Raw genomic sequence first — 17,462 nt, forward strand, 5'->3', positions numbered from 1 at the left:
GTCAATAATGTTGGCGGGGTCAACTTCGGATGGATGGCTTTGTTAACTTCTAGTTGATATTTTCATTTAATAATTTAAATTTATTATTTATTTTATTTATTGAACCAGAAAACAACCGTCATAGCCAAAGAAAGAAGAATTCAGGTGATCCCAGCCTCCCTCAGCAGTTCGCGCAGCCTCTCCCGATGTTCCGCCGTTGTCCCGACGCATTTTCGGTACGGACGGGGATTTTCAGGACGAATAATTTAAATCAAAAATTATAAGGTTAAAATATTTTTAACTTTATAATTCTAACTTTTTAACCAAATAATGTTGTTTAATATACATTTATTTATAATAAAATATTGTTAAAAATCATTTTAATGATTATTTATTTACTATTATTAAATTTTAACTTTTTTAACTTAGTTCTCCCTAGTGATCGGGGAAGGGAGGAGATCCCCTTTCTACAACTGTGTCGTGTCAGAAGGACTCCCCTCATGGATGGGGAACGGTGACGAGACTTAGCTCAGCGGAAAGTTGCTTCCTTTTGGAATCGAATCCAGGAATGCCGTACTCCAACTTCCATAACATACTTTTCACCTAATTTATTAATCATATTCACAAACAGAAATATTCCCAATTGAAAGATTTGACCTTGCTTAAACATTTAAATAACGATTATTAATTAACATTAAGATAGAAATATCCTACAAATTTGCCTTTTTAGTTGAACTGGATTTTTTATAGATAAAACAATTCATTTGAAGTTAACGGTGAAGATCGGACCCGTACAATCAAGATCTTTCAAAACAAGCATTGGAACGCCCCAAGGTGATTCAATATCACCTGTACTATTCATTGTCTATCTTGAAGCGGCACTAAGAGATCTGAGAAAACTAGTGAAGACTACTTCAATAACTGAAGTGATATATGCCGACGATGTAGACTTTTGTCTCATGATAAGTCGACACTCGAAGAACTGCTGAACATTGCTCCTCATGCACTGGAAAAATGGTTCTTAAAAGTGAACATAGAAAAAACCGAATATGTAACAATCAACCGGGAGGCAATAGAACAGACGAAAAATGGCGAAACTCGAAAAAAGTTGGAACTCTTTTAGGAGATAGTGAAGACATTATGAGGAGAAAGATGCTATCGACTGTTGCACTTAACAAACTGCGGACCACTTGGCTACGAAACCGCGAGGTTGGAACGGCCTTACGTGCCAATTATACAATGCTTTTATTAAACCCATACTTTTGTACAACGGAGGAACATGGGGAATATCTGAGTCTGAATCAAAATCTCTTGATGCATTCCATAGAAGACAGTTAAGAATTCTTATTGGCATCAACTGGCCAAAGAAAATCAAGAACTCCACCCTATACAATATCTGCAACAGCAGACCCGTCAGTGTGGACATTACCGAAGCACGTTGGCGCCTATTGGGCCACATTCTAAGACTCGACCAGGATGTCTATGCTAACTGGGCAATGGAATCATATTACGCAAAGGACGAAAGATCTGCGTCCCGAGGACGCCCACGAAATACATTACCTATTGTAATCTCAAAAGAACTACAACGCGTTAAAAGACAACTGAAAAATGGAGACGACCTAGATACTCTCAGGAGTATAGCATACAACCGCACATCATGGAAATTATGACCGAAAAGATAGTCTCATATGTGGCACATGTGGGAACTTAATTAGTTTAAATTACATTATGTTCCTATGACAGTGCTAATAATAATAATAATAATTCATTTGAATAATTAGAATGAGCAATTTTTTTTATCTTTTTTGATAGATATTCTTTAATGACTCATTTTTTTCGGCATATTTTTTAAAAATTAAAAAAGTCAATTTTTAGTACAAAAATATAAGTTCGTTCAAATTTTAAAGTGAGTTATGCTTAATTTGTAATTTTATCTGGTCCTCAGTAGATAATAAGAATATTTTTAATAAAATATGAAATATTTGATGACGATAATATCAATCAATTCATTAGAATAAAAAATTAACATTATGATAATTTACAATTCAAGACTTTAATCCTGAACTAGATTAACTTCTGTCTTGTCAGTTCTATTAAAACTGACTATAAATTTTTTCAAACTGTCAATATTATCAAATAAACTAGTAACTAGTGATTAGTTCTCTGGGTCACTCAAAGGTAAAGGTTATATTTTATTTCATTACACGCAAAACTTATATCACGTCGACCTGATCGGCGGGGTTATCGTACTTAATAGAAACGACGTTATTTTTTATTTCAGTCGGAATTATACCAATGAATTATTACAACAACACATTTTTTGGCAGCAATCCTCAGGATAATTCTTTTTTACATTTTTTTGATAACCAAAATGTAACAAGATTTCCAGATAACATGACATTTCCACCTATGTACCAGATTCCCCACAATGATTTGTTTTTAAACCACTACCAGATGAATTCATATGATTTCATAATACAGAATTATCGACTGACCGAGAACGCTTATTCATATTACAATCAGCCTTCCATTTACAATGAAATTGCTCCTCGGCAAATTCCTGTGACTTTGTACAAGCCTGATGTCAGCGACTTGGCTCTTGCCATTTCCAATGATTACAAGGAAGACAACGTGCCTCATCTAATTACTGAACAGGCAACACTAAGTGACGACACGCTTCAAAGAAAGTCTTTGGTAGAATTAGGATACTATTTCAAAGCTAAAAGAATGAATCTTGGTTACTCCCAGTCTGAGATGGCCATTATAATGGAGAGAAGCGGCTTCCCCGTGTGTCAAACGACTATATGCAGATTTGAGTTGGGTAAACTCCCAACTACTACAATGGAAAATCTGAAAGATTCTTTTTTGGTTGTTCTAGAATCTCTGAAGAAAAACCCAATTTCCAAGTCCCACTTGAAGTCGCTCCCGAAAGCCAGAAAGAAACGAAGATTTTTTAATAACAAACTCAAAGAATACCTCGAAAATATTTTTTCAGTCAGCATTTATCCAAACAAACAAGAAATCAGGAAGATTGTAGCGGAGACTGACTTGCCAGAATCTGTAGTCCGAGTCTGGTTTGGAAACAGAAGACAGAAAACACGTCGAACTATTTCTTCCAATGATCTATAAAATTTTCAATAAATACGAGTTTTTTATTCTGTTATTTTCACGTCCTGACATGTCACGAATATTAAGTTGACTGTCATTGATTGTTAATGTAAGATATTTGGGGAGTTGGACTTGGATTGATCTATTGTATCGATTTTAAATATAATTTGTCCGACAACATAATTATCATAAGCAATGCCAATTCAAAGAGAATTCTGACATCATATAATGAAAGATTTCCCCAAAAGTGGAGTAATCAGAACTAGGATTGTTCGCAACTGACACAATTGAATTATGAATAAAAACTTAACAAAAAAATGCTATAAGAGATAGTCAATTTCTGCTATTTTTCTTTTTAATGGATTTGACTAATTTTGTAGAATCGACTAGTTTAGTATCCAAATGAGGCAAAGGGACGACATCGTCCTTTGGCGGCTCGAACATCTGAGCTCTCCTCTTTTCTCTCTCCACTTTGTTAAAAGTCTGTCTCTCTCTAACAACTTCCTGCTTCCTCTTTCGTCTAGCGGATTCGCCCATAAAATACTCCCCGCTAATAAGCTGCTCGTCAATCTACAAATAGGGAATATAAAACAGACCTTCGATAGTGGCTGCGGGGGAGGAAAAGGAGTGTAGGGTTTCTTTTCCTTCCTCGCCTTCTTTTTCCTTTTCTTCCCACCAGAACATGTCTTGAAATTTGGAAGAAATCGTTCCCAAGACTCATTGGCCAATTTCTCGTCCTTTTCCAGTTCCTTCCTAATCATAAGACTCTGCCATCTTTTTTGGGCAAGAACTACCCTGATATTATAGATTGGATGAATGTTGTTCATACAATCCACCACAATCTTCTCAGCCTCCACAACTCCTTTCTCTGAACCGACCAAAGCCACAGTATTGCCTTGAACAGCCACATAACAGCCTGTCAGCAACTCAATCGCCAGAAAATATATTTTTGAACAAACCTTCAACGTCGATCCTTCAGAACCCATCAGTCGTTGTCTCCGCTTTTTAAACCGATCTTTATTACGAACTAGGGAACCTATTTTGACCACACAGCTCACGACGTCGTCAGACAGTGTCCGCAAGGCCTACAAATCAAGACAGGGAGGAACATGTTGGAGTGGCACACTCCTGGCAATGTTTTTGATCACATCCCTAGCCTTGATGATCATGTAGGGGTCCCACGTGTTGTCGGTCGTTTTGACTTTCATACTTCCTTCCACTAAATCCAATTCGCAGCCTATTCCCTTGTCATATAATTAGTGGGAATACATATTGGCCGAGTTTGGACTCGAGTGATGGCCAACATTCTCTTATGTATTTTTCACGATATCGAGGAAATAAAATTGCAAACGAACTCTCACATAAAAATTTATTTGGATTGTCTTCTTTTTTAAAATTTACAAACGGTTCCATGTCATGATCTTTGTTATCCATTATGACACCACTACAAATAAAATTTTGCATTATTTTATTAGTTTGTTACTATAATTAAAATATGACGATTAATAACGAATTTTCTTTTCCAGTGCTTACGAACTTGTGTTGTCCCACGAACTAATTAATGTTCTGTCGATGTGGGTCACCTTGATGCAAATGATAGTTTTTGTTTGGATTAACTACAAAAAGACCTGCAACCATTCCCATTGGACATTTTCTGTAACATCGGTGGCAGCAGAGCAGCCTCGAAGCCGTTGCTCTCAAAGACCTTTTTCACATCCAATAAAAAGAATTCGCGATTCTACCTCAACGTCGACAATTCTAAGGTAAATGCCTAACTCCGTTCTCAATAAACTTCTCCATATGTTAATTCCCCTGAAATGCTTCTTGACCGTTCTGCTCATTTCCCCTTTAATAAAATATTAACTCGTTTTGTTTCGAAATACAATCACAACGAAAAGGTACATCTCAAAAAATAAGGTGAATTGGCAATTCTGTGGCTAGCTTTTTTGATACGTTCTTTTAGGTAAAGACTTTAACAAGACTTCAAATATGGCTTTAAAAAAATGTTAAGTATTCTTTTCTTGTCTCTTAAGTTCGCTTTTATTTTTGACATTCTGCAATTTGGAATTTTTTTCATAAAATATTGTTTGAGTTTCAGTTAATTTACCGATTCCACAATCGCATCTAAAATTGGAAATAATGCAGACGTTGAAAATTTTTAAAAATAAATTTTAAATCGCCGTAAAGTCCTTAAAATATTTTCTTTAGCAGTCAAAAGACACTGATTACAAAGTCAAATTAATTACATAAAATACTAGTTTCATTAAAGTTGTGACTTGGTTCTGAAAAAGCACGTCTTTATCATGCTTAAATTAAAAATCCCTGTTCACCATACGTGTTCGAGGTCTCTCATCTTTAAATCAAAAAAGAACAATTGGCTGAAGATCTGTCCCGTTAAAAAACCGATATCTGCGCCTTACAGGAGACAAAGAACGCTCTTGGGTATGAAGGAATCTTACTCCCGTCTAACAGTCGTCACTACGATCTTGGTTTTACAATAAACTGGAACCTAATGAGGTGGGTGCATAAAATTTGGACAGTTTGTGACTGTGTTATTGTAATGCAACTTTGTTTATCATCTTCAAACAAAACTATGATGACTGTTATTAACGTCTGGGTCTACACATGGGCAGAGTCTCAAAAGAAATCGATGAACTGAATTAATAAACCCTGACGAAAACATATACGCATGTTTTCAAAATGAATAAATGTTCAATGAATTTCATTTGCGGCGTCTGGAATGCCAAAGCTTACATAATGAAATTTGCATGAGGAAACACGGGAGAGGATACAGAAATCTATTTGGACATTCTCTCACTGATTTATGTAATTCATCAAACATGTATCTCTGCAATACCACTTTGAACATTCTGCAAAGCATAAAACTACCTAGCTTGGCACAAAGAGATTCAAAAACTATGCTTACATTATGTATATAAAATTCAATGGACTATATTCCATGTCTAACCTTATTGTTGTCTTGCTCTAGGAGCTATGGAGGAACTATAATTGAGAGTGACCACAGACTGACAGTTCCAGATTGAATATTAAAGATCTTGGAAAGCATGATGGAAAAATTCAAAAACCGAGATTAAGTTCAAATACCAAATCATATTCAATTGAACATCACATTCCCGGATAGAGAGCACTCAGACCCGCCTAAAAAGGATCCAGTCCCAAGTGAAGGAGTAGAACTTTTAGCACTGAGCGAACCCTGCCCCAAGGACACGAAATAAATAATTACAATAAATGGTGTTTAATATTTTTTAATAAAAGGTTTTACAATCTGTTATTTATGTCCATATATTAATTTTACCGATTTAAGTTAAATTTTTTGTCAATACATTTTTGACACTTAATATTTTATAGATAAAGAAAAATTATTATTAGAGAAATTAAGCAACCAGTTTAATCATCAATAAGTGAGTTATGAATTTCTGCCAGATCTAAAATTGTATTAAATAAACAAAACCCTGGAAATATCTTATAGTTGAATACTCCAATTTACTGGTAGCGTCTCTGTCGACGATAAATATTACCCTTGGGTGGTACTGGAAGGCAGAACATGTCCACATATGATTCACCCCACATTCAATTGCGTGATGAAGAGCAAGTGCCTTGGACATTCCAGTAGCCAATATTATGACCTCTCGTGCATTCATAATTGTTTGTATTCCTACAGTTAATGCCTGCTTTGGTGTCTCTGAAAGAGACCCAAAATATCTTGAATTGTCCAAAATGGTGGATTTGTTTAAAGTTTTAACACGAGTAATTGAACTTAGAGACGATCCCGGTTCATTAAAAGCGACGTGGCCATCAGTACCGATTCCACCCACAAAGGTATCAATTCCTCCAGCATCCTTGATACTCTGTTCATATTTGCAACATTCATCCTCCAAATTGAGAGAGGTTCCATCCGGAATGTTGACATTGTTTGGATCGATATCAACGTGTGAGAAAAAGTTATCCCACATATATGTCCTGTAGCTCTCCCTATGGTTTAGTGGGAGGCCTAAATGAGTATTTTTTACACAAATAAATACCTACGTATTCATCCATGTTAAAAGTTTTTATATATTTAAAGGATAATTCATCGGAATTATAATACTCAACTAATTTTTTGTACATGCCAATTGGGGTGTTGCCTAATTGATTAGTTTGTACCGTTTCTACCTGTAGGCAAACCAAGAACGAAGTAATTTTCTGCAGATGGATTAAAGGTTTTAATTTTCTTTTTTAAATATTTTGCAGCCCATGTTGTCACATCGTCAGCACTTTCCAGTATTATGAGCCTCATCAAAAACAAGTTCACGAGAATAATAATTTACAATATTAAAAAATATCATTTTAAGCTTAAGTGATATTAATTTCTAATTTTATTAAAATTTCATTTATCAAGGCAACGTCCCTCTCTTGCACAAATGTCCTTCTTACGGTATCTGCTAGCGTTTTTTAAATACAACATCCTCAGTTCTTTATATATGTGCTTCATGGACTGGAACGTCAGACCTGGAAGAGCCTGACCCTGCGAAACATGTTTTGGATCCCATGGAAGAAACCAGAGCCTTGTTTCTATTACAGTGGCCTTGTTTCTATTTTGTACCTGCTTAGACCTATTTTTATGTAACACGGCATTCCGTCTCCCAACCAGACACAAAACGACGTGAGCTGGAATCAGAAAGCACTTAAATGTAAAATCAAATAGTAGTTAAATATTTTAGATTGAATAGGCGTTTTATGTTTGAGAAACGATAATCACTATCAAGTATTTTTTCTTTCATTAGTTGAACCCCCAAAAAGTGCATTTTTTAACCCAAAAAAAATTTGTTAATAATAAAAAATAGTGGCAAGATTTAGAATTTGGTGAGGAATAGACGTTGATTAAGAATTCGAGACAAGGAAGAGATAAAAGGAGACGCAGTGACACTGGGATCACTTAATTAGACGATTACTATTCTTCTTTCCTGTGTTCCCGGGGTTAAATAATAATAATTCATGAAGATGGGTATGATTTGTAGAAAGAAAAATCAAAAAAATGCCTCATATTTCTTTTTCGTAGCTGTAATTTTTATAATGTGAATTTATTTTTAAAATAAATAATTTGGCCATTTATTTATTTGGTTATTGTTAAACTTCCATCAATTGTATTGCTTTTCAAATAAGAAACAACAATTTTTAACTTATCGATATTTTTAATGATTTTCTGAGCAGCATTTTTAGCAAAAACGGAACATCTGAATATCAAGGTCCGAATGAAAATATCGGTCAATAGGTAAAAAGTGTAAAATAGATAGAAGCTTGTCACAACTAATTTAAAATAAATATAAAAATATTTTACTAGTGGCTCACGGGCCAATTTTATCTAGTAAAATTTCTCGGCGGGTAAATTACCTTTAGTATTAAAATTTTGTTCGTGGGCCATTTGTTATTCTTTACGGGCCGCTATTTACCGACCTCTGGTATAAATTTTTGCACAAACAAACCATACTTGTCAAATATAAATAAAGAGTACCAGTTTTCTCAAACTATTTTTCATAACTGGGAAAATACAGTGGACGCAAGAAAACTGGTTTTCCAATTTCTTGAATTTTTTATATTGTATGATATGTCAATTTATTTAAATTTGTAATTCTCGGAAAGTAAACTCTTGAGTTTTTTAATTTTAATAATTTTTTCTCAAAAATGAGTGACCTGGAAAATTTATCTCAGTTTAGTTTGTTTGTTCTCAATCGAAATTATTTTTATTTTTTTTCAATTGCATATAAGACTTTTCAGATGGGCACATGTTCCGAAAATTTAAGATAAATAAAAACAAAAGAAATTAAGAATTCTCACTCAATCAAAAACGATAGTAGAAATTGCGTGAATACCGAAATGAATCATTAGAAAGATTAGTAAATGCATTATATTAGACTAAAGCATGAATGGGAGGTCTAAATTTTTTTGTCCGAGTCCCCAGTACAGACTACCGAATTTGCAGGTTCCTGGAATATTGTAAAAGACATATCCGGGCCATAGAAGACTTCGGATTGTCACAAGTGCACTTCCACGCTCAAATTGAAGAATCCAGGAATCTAAATCATTTGATCACATTTAGGAACTATTGGGGACAGAATTCTCAATGCTATTGAAAATATCAATCGAACTTTCGTAATCTCCGCGCTGAGCCACTGCCTCGACGTTGAACTCCTTTGGATCGGAGAAATAAAAGTAGTTCGAGAGTTGAGCAGCTTCCGGGACAGTCAGTCCTGAAAAGAACGATTTTTCATTTTTACCCTCGAAAGAACGGTTTTTGACTATGGTTTTATCAGGAGTAGCGAGATATGCTCTCCGAGGTACGATTGCCACGTCGTCCACGAGTTTAATCAGCGATCTTAGACGGTCTTCTTCCTTGATCAGAACCTATTCATTTGAGTATTATTTGACCAACCACTTTCTCGTTGTCCCCATCCTCCCCTACGACTTTGTCAATCACCTCGTATTCGTAGCTCGGGTCTCCGGAAAAGCGTTCAAAAATCATTGGGTAGCGTTTGAGACTTATTTCGTCAACCTCGGGCAGCAGATTCCAGGTCACGCATTTAAAACTGAGTTATATAAACTATTCACTCGACCTGTAGAAAACGGTTTTGTTTCTCATCAAGTCATTCCTGAACCCTTGGGCAATGTAGTAGTCTGCGTTTAGTCCTTCGACTTTTCCCCAAAACTCGACTTTGTTAAAATTGTTATTTGCTTTTAATATTGGCAACGAGGTTTGCAAGGCTGCTCTTATTTGAGGCGGCAGTGAAATTCCGCTTGTCCCAAGATATTCAACATCAACTAACACAGTCTGCGAGTCCATTCGTTTCCAAGGAGTCTTTTCTTATACTTAATAATTATGTGACTCCAAGAAACTACAATAAATTTTTACTAATTTTAATAATTTGAAATTCACGCTACTCTCATTTGGTCTATTATTTTGAGTTGTGCTGTTTTTCTTACTTTTCCTTTTCCACAGTCATATGTGCTTAATTGATTTAATGAATTCGGGACATTTTGTGTTCGATTACTTATTTAGTAGAACTCAGTTTTGCAGCAGTCGAAAATGATAGACTCGACTTATAGATAAAACATTATGCCAGATTATATTACCAACTTGCTTGAGTGATACATCAGGACACAACTGTAAGTCCTGTTTAATAGATTCTAGTTCTGGACCAAGGTGAGAGTTCAAAGATTTGAGGAATTCAACTACAGTGTCGAAGAGAGTGAATATACGTCCCAAACAGTCACCCTTTGATAGCCACCTTACTTCTCTACGCATTAAAAGTCGTACAAAATCTTCATCATTATCGACACAAAGCTGGTAAAAAAGACGTGAATTCAGCGAGTTTGATTTAATTTTGTTAATAGAAGAAATAACTGTATTAAGAGAAGAATATAATCGAGCAGTTGTGTTTTAGCAACTAAATGCTGCCGATGGATCATACAATGAATAGTCAGTACAGTTGACCTGGACAGCCACACAATTTTTAAGATCGAAAGAAAGTTAATTATTTTTAATTAATTTCGAGGTAGGAAGTCCCTTAGTTACTCTTGTCTTATAGTTTCTTTGTACTGTAGTGCGGCCGAATAAACGCTAGGAAGCTCGACATCCCATCAGGAAAATTCATTTCCATGCAGTCTGTATGTGATGAGATATCCATGGCGGCTTACTTGTCAAAAACGGTCGGAGTTTCCAGGACGGTAAGGTAAATACGATAATTCTTATAAATCAATTTGATTAAAAGGCAAATTAGCTTCTATTATTATTTTAAATTGGAAAATTGATTCTTTTAAAATGAAAACCCTCTAAATATAATAAACAATATGAGTCGGTGACAAATATTTTTATCAAATTTTGAAAAAATACCTAAGTATCAATTAAATATTTTAATTGTCTTCAGATGTATTTTTTAATTTTGTACGTTCTCTGCCGACGATTGCCAATTAAGAAAAGATTATAATTTGCTAATCAATAAAATTGATATTTGTTTATCGGCATTCAAACTAATTAAATGACAAAAAACAAACTGAATACATAATTCTTTCATAAGTTTTAAATAAAATACATTGTGTCAATAAACGTTTAAATTAGTTTTTCTAATGTAACATCAGTCTTTAACGATTTAATTCATTTCAATAAAAGAAATTGATGAGATTTAATTAAACCAAAGGAAAAATTGAATTAATAAGTTAATAATCTAAGCTTCTAATTGTTGTTCAAGTCATCGTCGCTCTCTTCGAAATACTCATCGCTATCCTCATCTCGATTTTCCTCGGTGTACTCGTCAACGTCATCTTCATCCCATTCTTGGTCTATGTCCTCATCAAAAGACTCGTCTTCAAGTCCGACAAGATCATTGTAGTCTACAGAGCTGATGTTTCCCAGCGTTTCCTCATTCAAATCTACATAATATGGTTAGGAAGAATACCAATTTTCTGAAATAGGCATGCGAAAAAAATACAAAAACAGATCACAGTAGTCATTTTAAATAAACAATAAAATGTATTTATATATTATCCATTGGATTTACCAGACAAATAAATTAAAACTTTCATAAATATAATTATAATTATATAATTTCTTTTTGATCGAAGAGATTGGGGTTTCTTCGACGGGTAAAACAATCCTCACACTTCCTAAGATCAATATAATTTTTCATTCGATAAAGGTATCCCTTTATTAAAAAAAGAAACTAATTATTGGTATCCCTTTATTAAAGAAACAAAAAAATAATAATTGAACATTTTAGCGATTAGAAGTCTCTATGTTCTTCTCTTGGAGTGAATTTAATATCAGCTTATCATTGGATTGAAAATAAAGATAAAGAAAGACATTTGATGAAAGTAATAGTTATAAATATAAAAGAAATACTTGTTCTTATGTTTGAGCCCGGTATTTGAAGGTAAGGTTTATTTAGCATTTATTAGCTTGCTTGGGCCAAAAGTAATAAAGTGGGCTGTGCGACAACATTTTGCGATCATTGTGTATTTTTATGTGGGGGAAAGCTGACTTTTTGCAAATATTCCCCATTGTATCTTTGATAATTTCTGGATTTTGATTAGTGGGAAGATTGAAGAAAAACCCTAAATTGCTGGAAAACCGTGCAATCAATGCCAAATTTGGCATTATCCTACGAAACAACCTTTGCATTTGTCTTTTTGATTTTATAATTTATGGTAGATCCCAAAACTTTCTCAGGTGTGTTTTTTGATATTAACAGTGCCGGATTGGCTTAAACTGTTCTGCTCGCTCTTTTTGGTCTTGGCTTTCTCCCATCCAGAGTCTGTAATAAAAACCTCTTTCCCTCTGCTTGCTACGATCGTCAATCAAGAATTGGCTTCTTACGACGAGAACTGTTTTTCTCATCGCTGGTTTCAGGCCTATCTCGCCAATTCAGAGACTTCCACTGGTCCAACCTCCCATAACACGCCTGCTGTCGTGAATAATGACGAATATCTCCACAGAAAGGTCAATAGCAAATTCATGGATGACGATGTTCGCGGAGCTGTTAGACTTGTCGCTTCGACGAGTTCGATTTTGTCCTCGACACCCGCAGTCTTAAATTCTCTAAGAGAGAAACATCCCTCTGAGTCCCACGACTTGAGACCTCAGACGTCCCCTCCACACTCAATCTATTCGTGGCCTCTGAACACCTCTTACTAAAAGCCCTAAGGAACTTTTCATTAGAAAGCAGCGGTGAAGTAGATGGCCTGAGGCCTGGTCATCTAAAAGGTTTGAATCCAAGTCTGTTCAATGTCGCAACTTCCATCTACCGAAGTATTTTTTGACGTCCAATTTACATTCAAACCGAATCTAACGATTCTCGGTCAACTATCCAGGCTAGACACAGGTATCTTTACCTGTGCGATGGGCGAGCTCGACATTAGATTCTATTCGCGCCCTTGCCGACCATTCTTGAGGTTTGGAAGGTAAGAGCGAAAACTCAAAAAAGTCCGAGCAAATCTTGGGTAGCTACTTCACCGAAAAAGAGTCGACGAAACCTACCGACTCGAAAGCCCTCGTGGAAACGTGTAAAGAAAGTAAACTCGAATAAGGAAAATTTTTGTTATCATAATTTGACAGTTTTATTTAATGCGCTCGTTCAAATCAGTAAAAGAAAAAGCCTTAAAAACCGAAAACCCATCCGAAATGATTAATTCTCTTTTTCCATTTCTTTTTTAAGCCTTAAATTGTCTACTAAAATAATGATGGCGTCCCACGGTTTCTTTTACATCACTCTTAGCACCGCACACGTTGTTTTGGAGAAGAATAATTATAAGTAATTGTCCCATATTCTTTTTTAACTAATATATTCAAAAGTCTCATCTTTGTCTTGAGACAGACATCCTTGATACACCAAAAGTGCTAAAAACTGAAAAAAACTAATATGTTTTTAATATTTTATATTAATACAAAAGTTTATTTTTGCATTTTTTATAAATATTTTAAATTAATAAACCTGTTATAGTGCGGATTGCGGTCATTTGAAAAAATGACTGACGAGAGAGTTTCCAATGTCGATAATGACTTGTTGGGATTGAAGGAACAATACAAGGACTGGTCATTGGAATCAGAATTAAAAGTGAGCTAACTTTGTATCACATCATAGCTAATAAAGTTTATTAAGAACTTTTCGTCCGAAATATTAGAAAAGTGCAACTCTGTAGAAAACAGAATGACAAGTGTCTTGGAGGAGTGCGAGGTTGAGTACAAAAAACATGTCAGATGACAGACGTACAAGTGGGAAACGCGATAAACCAACTCTCCATCCTCTCCGACTTTAACTTCATAGAGAATGTAATGGGCGAGCCGGCAGAGTCCCCCAAAAAGGACGACCCACCCCCCAGAAAGTCGATGGACATCAAAATGGCCTTCAAGGCTGCCAAAGACGTGGCAGACAAATGTTTGGTCAAAGTGGACTGGTCGACGGTGTGTGTGAAGGACGAGGACTCGGAGGAAGACACTGACCTGCCCCCAGCCTACGGAACGGTGGACGAATACACCAGGAGACCACTGCCCTACATAATCGGCACTGAGGAGTTCGAAAATGAGTTTTTTGTGGGAGTGAGCGACTACGACGAGTCCAATTCCTCAGTGACTGGCAGTCGAGACAATTCCCTTGATGGATGGAGTGCCGGTTCTCTCTCCTCGTTGTCGGAGGATATTTTTGCCGAGTGGACGGAGGGGAATGTTATTTGTGAGAACGAATTGAACCGAGGAGGGGACTCGTCCAAAGTCAGCAATTTTCGGAAAACAGGAACTTTGTTTGACAGTTCTGACGAGGATGACATATTTTTGGACGACATAAAAACGCCGTCCCCAATAATTCAGCAGACTGAGGCCACATTCGTCAGTTCTGATTGTAAAACGTCTCTTCAAGACCATAAAGTGGAGGCATCACATGAACGAGATGTTTATCCCACATCCGAACAAAAACTGAAGAAGCAGTACACTTTGTTCACCAGTTCTGATGACGATCCAGTCTTTTCTGACGAGAATAACCCGAGGACATTTCCTAAGGAAGTCAAGACAGTTCCCCGTCCTGCACATAATTTGTTTGACAGTTCTGATGACGATATTCCTAATTTGAACAAAGTGCCGAATGAAGGGAAGGTATATTTGCTTTAATCTACTGATGAGGTGGATAATTCAAGTTCTGTACTACTAAAAGGCAGTGGGAAGGGGTTACAGTTGTCTAATACAATCGGCAGTACGTTATTCGATAGTTCTGACGACTCAACTGGGGAAAACGCCAAGAGTAGAGTAGACGGCTTTTCTAAACCGTCTGTTGTCAGTACAGTGCCCAGAACTAAGGGGATGTATGAAAATAACTCAGAAAGTTCCTCAAATCAGTTATTAGTTGGGAAAATTACAAAAAATGTGCTTTTTGAGAGCTCGGATGAAGTGGAAAGTACAAAACAAATTGCTTTTGGACAGAAAGACAAATCGAATAAAGTTAGTTTCAGACTACCGGAAATGACTTCAAACAAATTATTCATTCGTCAGAGTGTCAAGCATTCTGAGGGGAGTGATTCCCAGTCCTCTGCCGATGGAATCTCAAAAAAGCGCACCCCATACGAGAATACACAAGTCCCTCAATTACAACTTCCTACTGGTCGTAGTGAAGCTGTGGTGGAATCCACAGATGGCAATTCTCACAAAGAGCCTGTGGTTTGTCCTGAGAATTGTCCAAAGAAGAGTGAAGTCGTGAAAAGGGGGAATACTCTATTCGACAGTTCCGACGAGTCAGTGGATGATCATAATATTGGGACTTTCCAGAGTGAGGACAAGACTTTGAGACATATTTCTCCAAGTCCCGACTCATCAGTAGAGAATAAAAGAAAAGAGTTATTCGATGACAATATACCAATTAATTTGTCTGAGAGTGCTGGGCAGTCAGATAATTCGAATAAAGTTGAATTCAAATCCGCGGATGTCCATTCTGACTCGTTTTCGACTAAATCATCTGTGGATAAATGGGATACAACAAATAGTCAAATCCGAACACAACATGAAATATTGAGTGACAAGAGACCGATCGGTCCTTCTAGAAAACCTCCTCTCAATGTGGAATTGCATTTATCCTCGGATCATATGGACGTGGAAGTACTCCCCCATACACTGCAAGTGAAATCTGTTAAGGTTGATGAAGGAAATGGGCACTCCACAAGTTTAGGAGGTAGAGAGGGGACAAAAATGGTGGGACATACTTTGTTTGACAGCTCTGATGACTCTTTTGTCGAGGAAAAGGCTGAATCTTCACTATTGAAGAAAACAAATATTTTGGAGGATAGTGTTGCTGGAATATCTAATCAGAATGAGTGTTCTGCCCAATTGGAGAGCAAGAATGATAGTTCGAACGAGAATTTCGCCCCCTCTAATTTTGACCAACCTGGTAAAGTTCGATTTAAACTGCCGGATGTCACTTCGAGCAAACTGTTTCTCAAACAAAGTGCGATTCATTCTGGTGACAATCTACCCTCTGCTAAATTGACTGGGAATAAATTAATCCTGTCTCAAAGTCAAAGGAAACCGACTTTACAAGATCAGAGTAATGTGGAGACCTTCTCAAGTACTGATTCGAGAAGACCGAGGGGTCCTCGTAGAAGATTACCCTCCAATCCACATTTGCTATTATTCCCAGAGTCAACTGCCTTGGTGGAGGATGATCTTCTGTTTCCTGATAAACATGTGGAAGAAGTCCCATTCGGGGTAGTAAAGTCAAATATTGCAGTTAATGAGTTGTCTCATCAAAACATTGAGGAGTATTCCAAAGTACTGTTAGAAATGGTTGTCGAGGATGAGATTCCTGATAAACATTCGGATGAAGAGAGTTTGGGTGGCGTGGTCAAGCCAGAGCTTTTGGAGGAAGAGGAGTTGTCAAATCAACATGTGGAAGACGATTTCTTGGCTAGTATAATGCAGTCAAATATAAAAGCTGGGAATGAATTACATTCAGATAATTCAGAGTTGAACGTTGTAAGTAATTCTGAGTTGATGGGAAATCCGCAATCTTTGATTCCCCCACTATTCGAAGAATTATATCAGGATGAGGAATTTGATGTCTTTAATCAAGTTGACTTGGATGACTTTGTGGACTTTGATGTCCCTGATATTCCTGACAACAACGAATTTGATAAATTTTTTGAAGCCGATGAAGAATTTAGATAATATATGATATTTAATACTTATATTTTTTGACTTTAACTTCATTAATTGCGTCGTGAAGGGGTGGTTTATCAATGCTACTGACTATATTTTTCTTTTCAGTTATTACTTTTCCTTATTCTATGTGTAGTTTGGCGGTCTGGTCTTGAACAGTATATGTTTCCCTATACATAAATTCTTGTTTGCGATTATTTTTATCGTCGAAACTGCTAATCCAGTTTCTGAAATAACTTTTCTTAATCTTTTGTGAAGTTCTGAGTGACATTAGAAACGCTCACATATCCAATTTGGTGTGTTTGTGTTACTATCAAAGCTATATTTGACATTTTGTAAATAATTTTTGCGCATTTTTGATATACAGCAGGTCAGAGTGTATTTGCTTCTCTGTTAGAATAGAAAACATCTTATTATTAAGCATTTCTCGCCTTGGCAGAATAATTACAACAGGACATGTGCAAAACAGGAAACAATTTTATTGGTCATTCTCTTCAATCTACTACGGTCATGAGCATTTGATCCTCACACGACTTTAAACACTTCCTTACTTTTTGGAGGTCATTGTGCAATGCGACCGGTAGCGTCATCCTTGGTTGACCACGAAAGCATTTCCCTTCGATAATCGTTGGCTGGGGCAGATTCACACGCAGAATATGGCCAAGCATTCTCCATCTGGCATCAGTAATAT

General features: G+C 36.2%; 2 protein-coding genes and 1 pseudogene across 2 annotated transcripts; all 3 read right to left on the bottom strand.

The window, feature by feature from the left end:
* Nucleotides 1-6,533: 6,533 nt before the first annotated feature.
* Nucleotides 6,534-7,384, bottom strand: LOC115232087 (annotated as a pseudogene).
* Nucleotides 7,385-8,950: 1,566 nt separating this feature from the next.
* On the bottom strand, nucleotides 8,951-9,925 carry LOC115232090 (radial spoke head protein 9 homolog). Its single transcript, XM_029801957.1, has 4 exons — nucleotides 9,694-9,925; nucleotides 9,518-9,582; nucleotides 9,234-9,477; nucleotides 8,951-9,161 (listed from the first exon to the last, which is right to left on the bottom strand). The coding sequence occupies exons 1-4, from the start codon at nucleotides 9,923-9,925 to the stop codon at nucleotides 9,001-9,003; spliced, it is 702 nt and encodes a 233-aa protein (XP_029657817.1). The 3' UTR covers nucleotides 8,951-9,000.
* A 1,389-nt stretch (nucleotides 9,926-11,314) lies between these two features.
* LOC115232091 lies at nucleotides 11,315-12,235 on the bottom strand. Its single transcript, XM_029801958.1, has 2 exons — nucleotides 12,085-12,235; nucleotides 11,315-11,511 (listed from the first exon to the last, which is right to left on the bottom strand). Exons 1-2 carry the CDS (start codon nucleotides 12,233-12,235, stop codon nucleotides 11,315-11,317), a joined length of 348 nt encoding a protein of 115 aa, XP_029657818.1.
* Nucleotides 12,236-17,462: the final 5,227 nt, after the last annotated feature.

The sequence above is a fragment of the Octopus sinensis genome, unplaced genomic scaffold (assembly GCF_006345805.1).
Source record: "Octopus sinensis unplaced genomic scaffold, ASM634580v1 Contig19321, whole genome shotgun sequence".
Taxonomy (NCBI): Eukaryota; Metazoa; Mollusca; class Cephalopoda; order Octopoda; family Octopodidae; genus Octopus; species Octopus sinensis.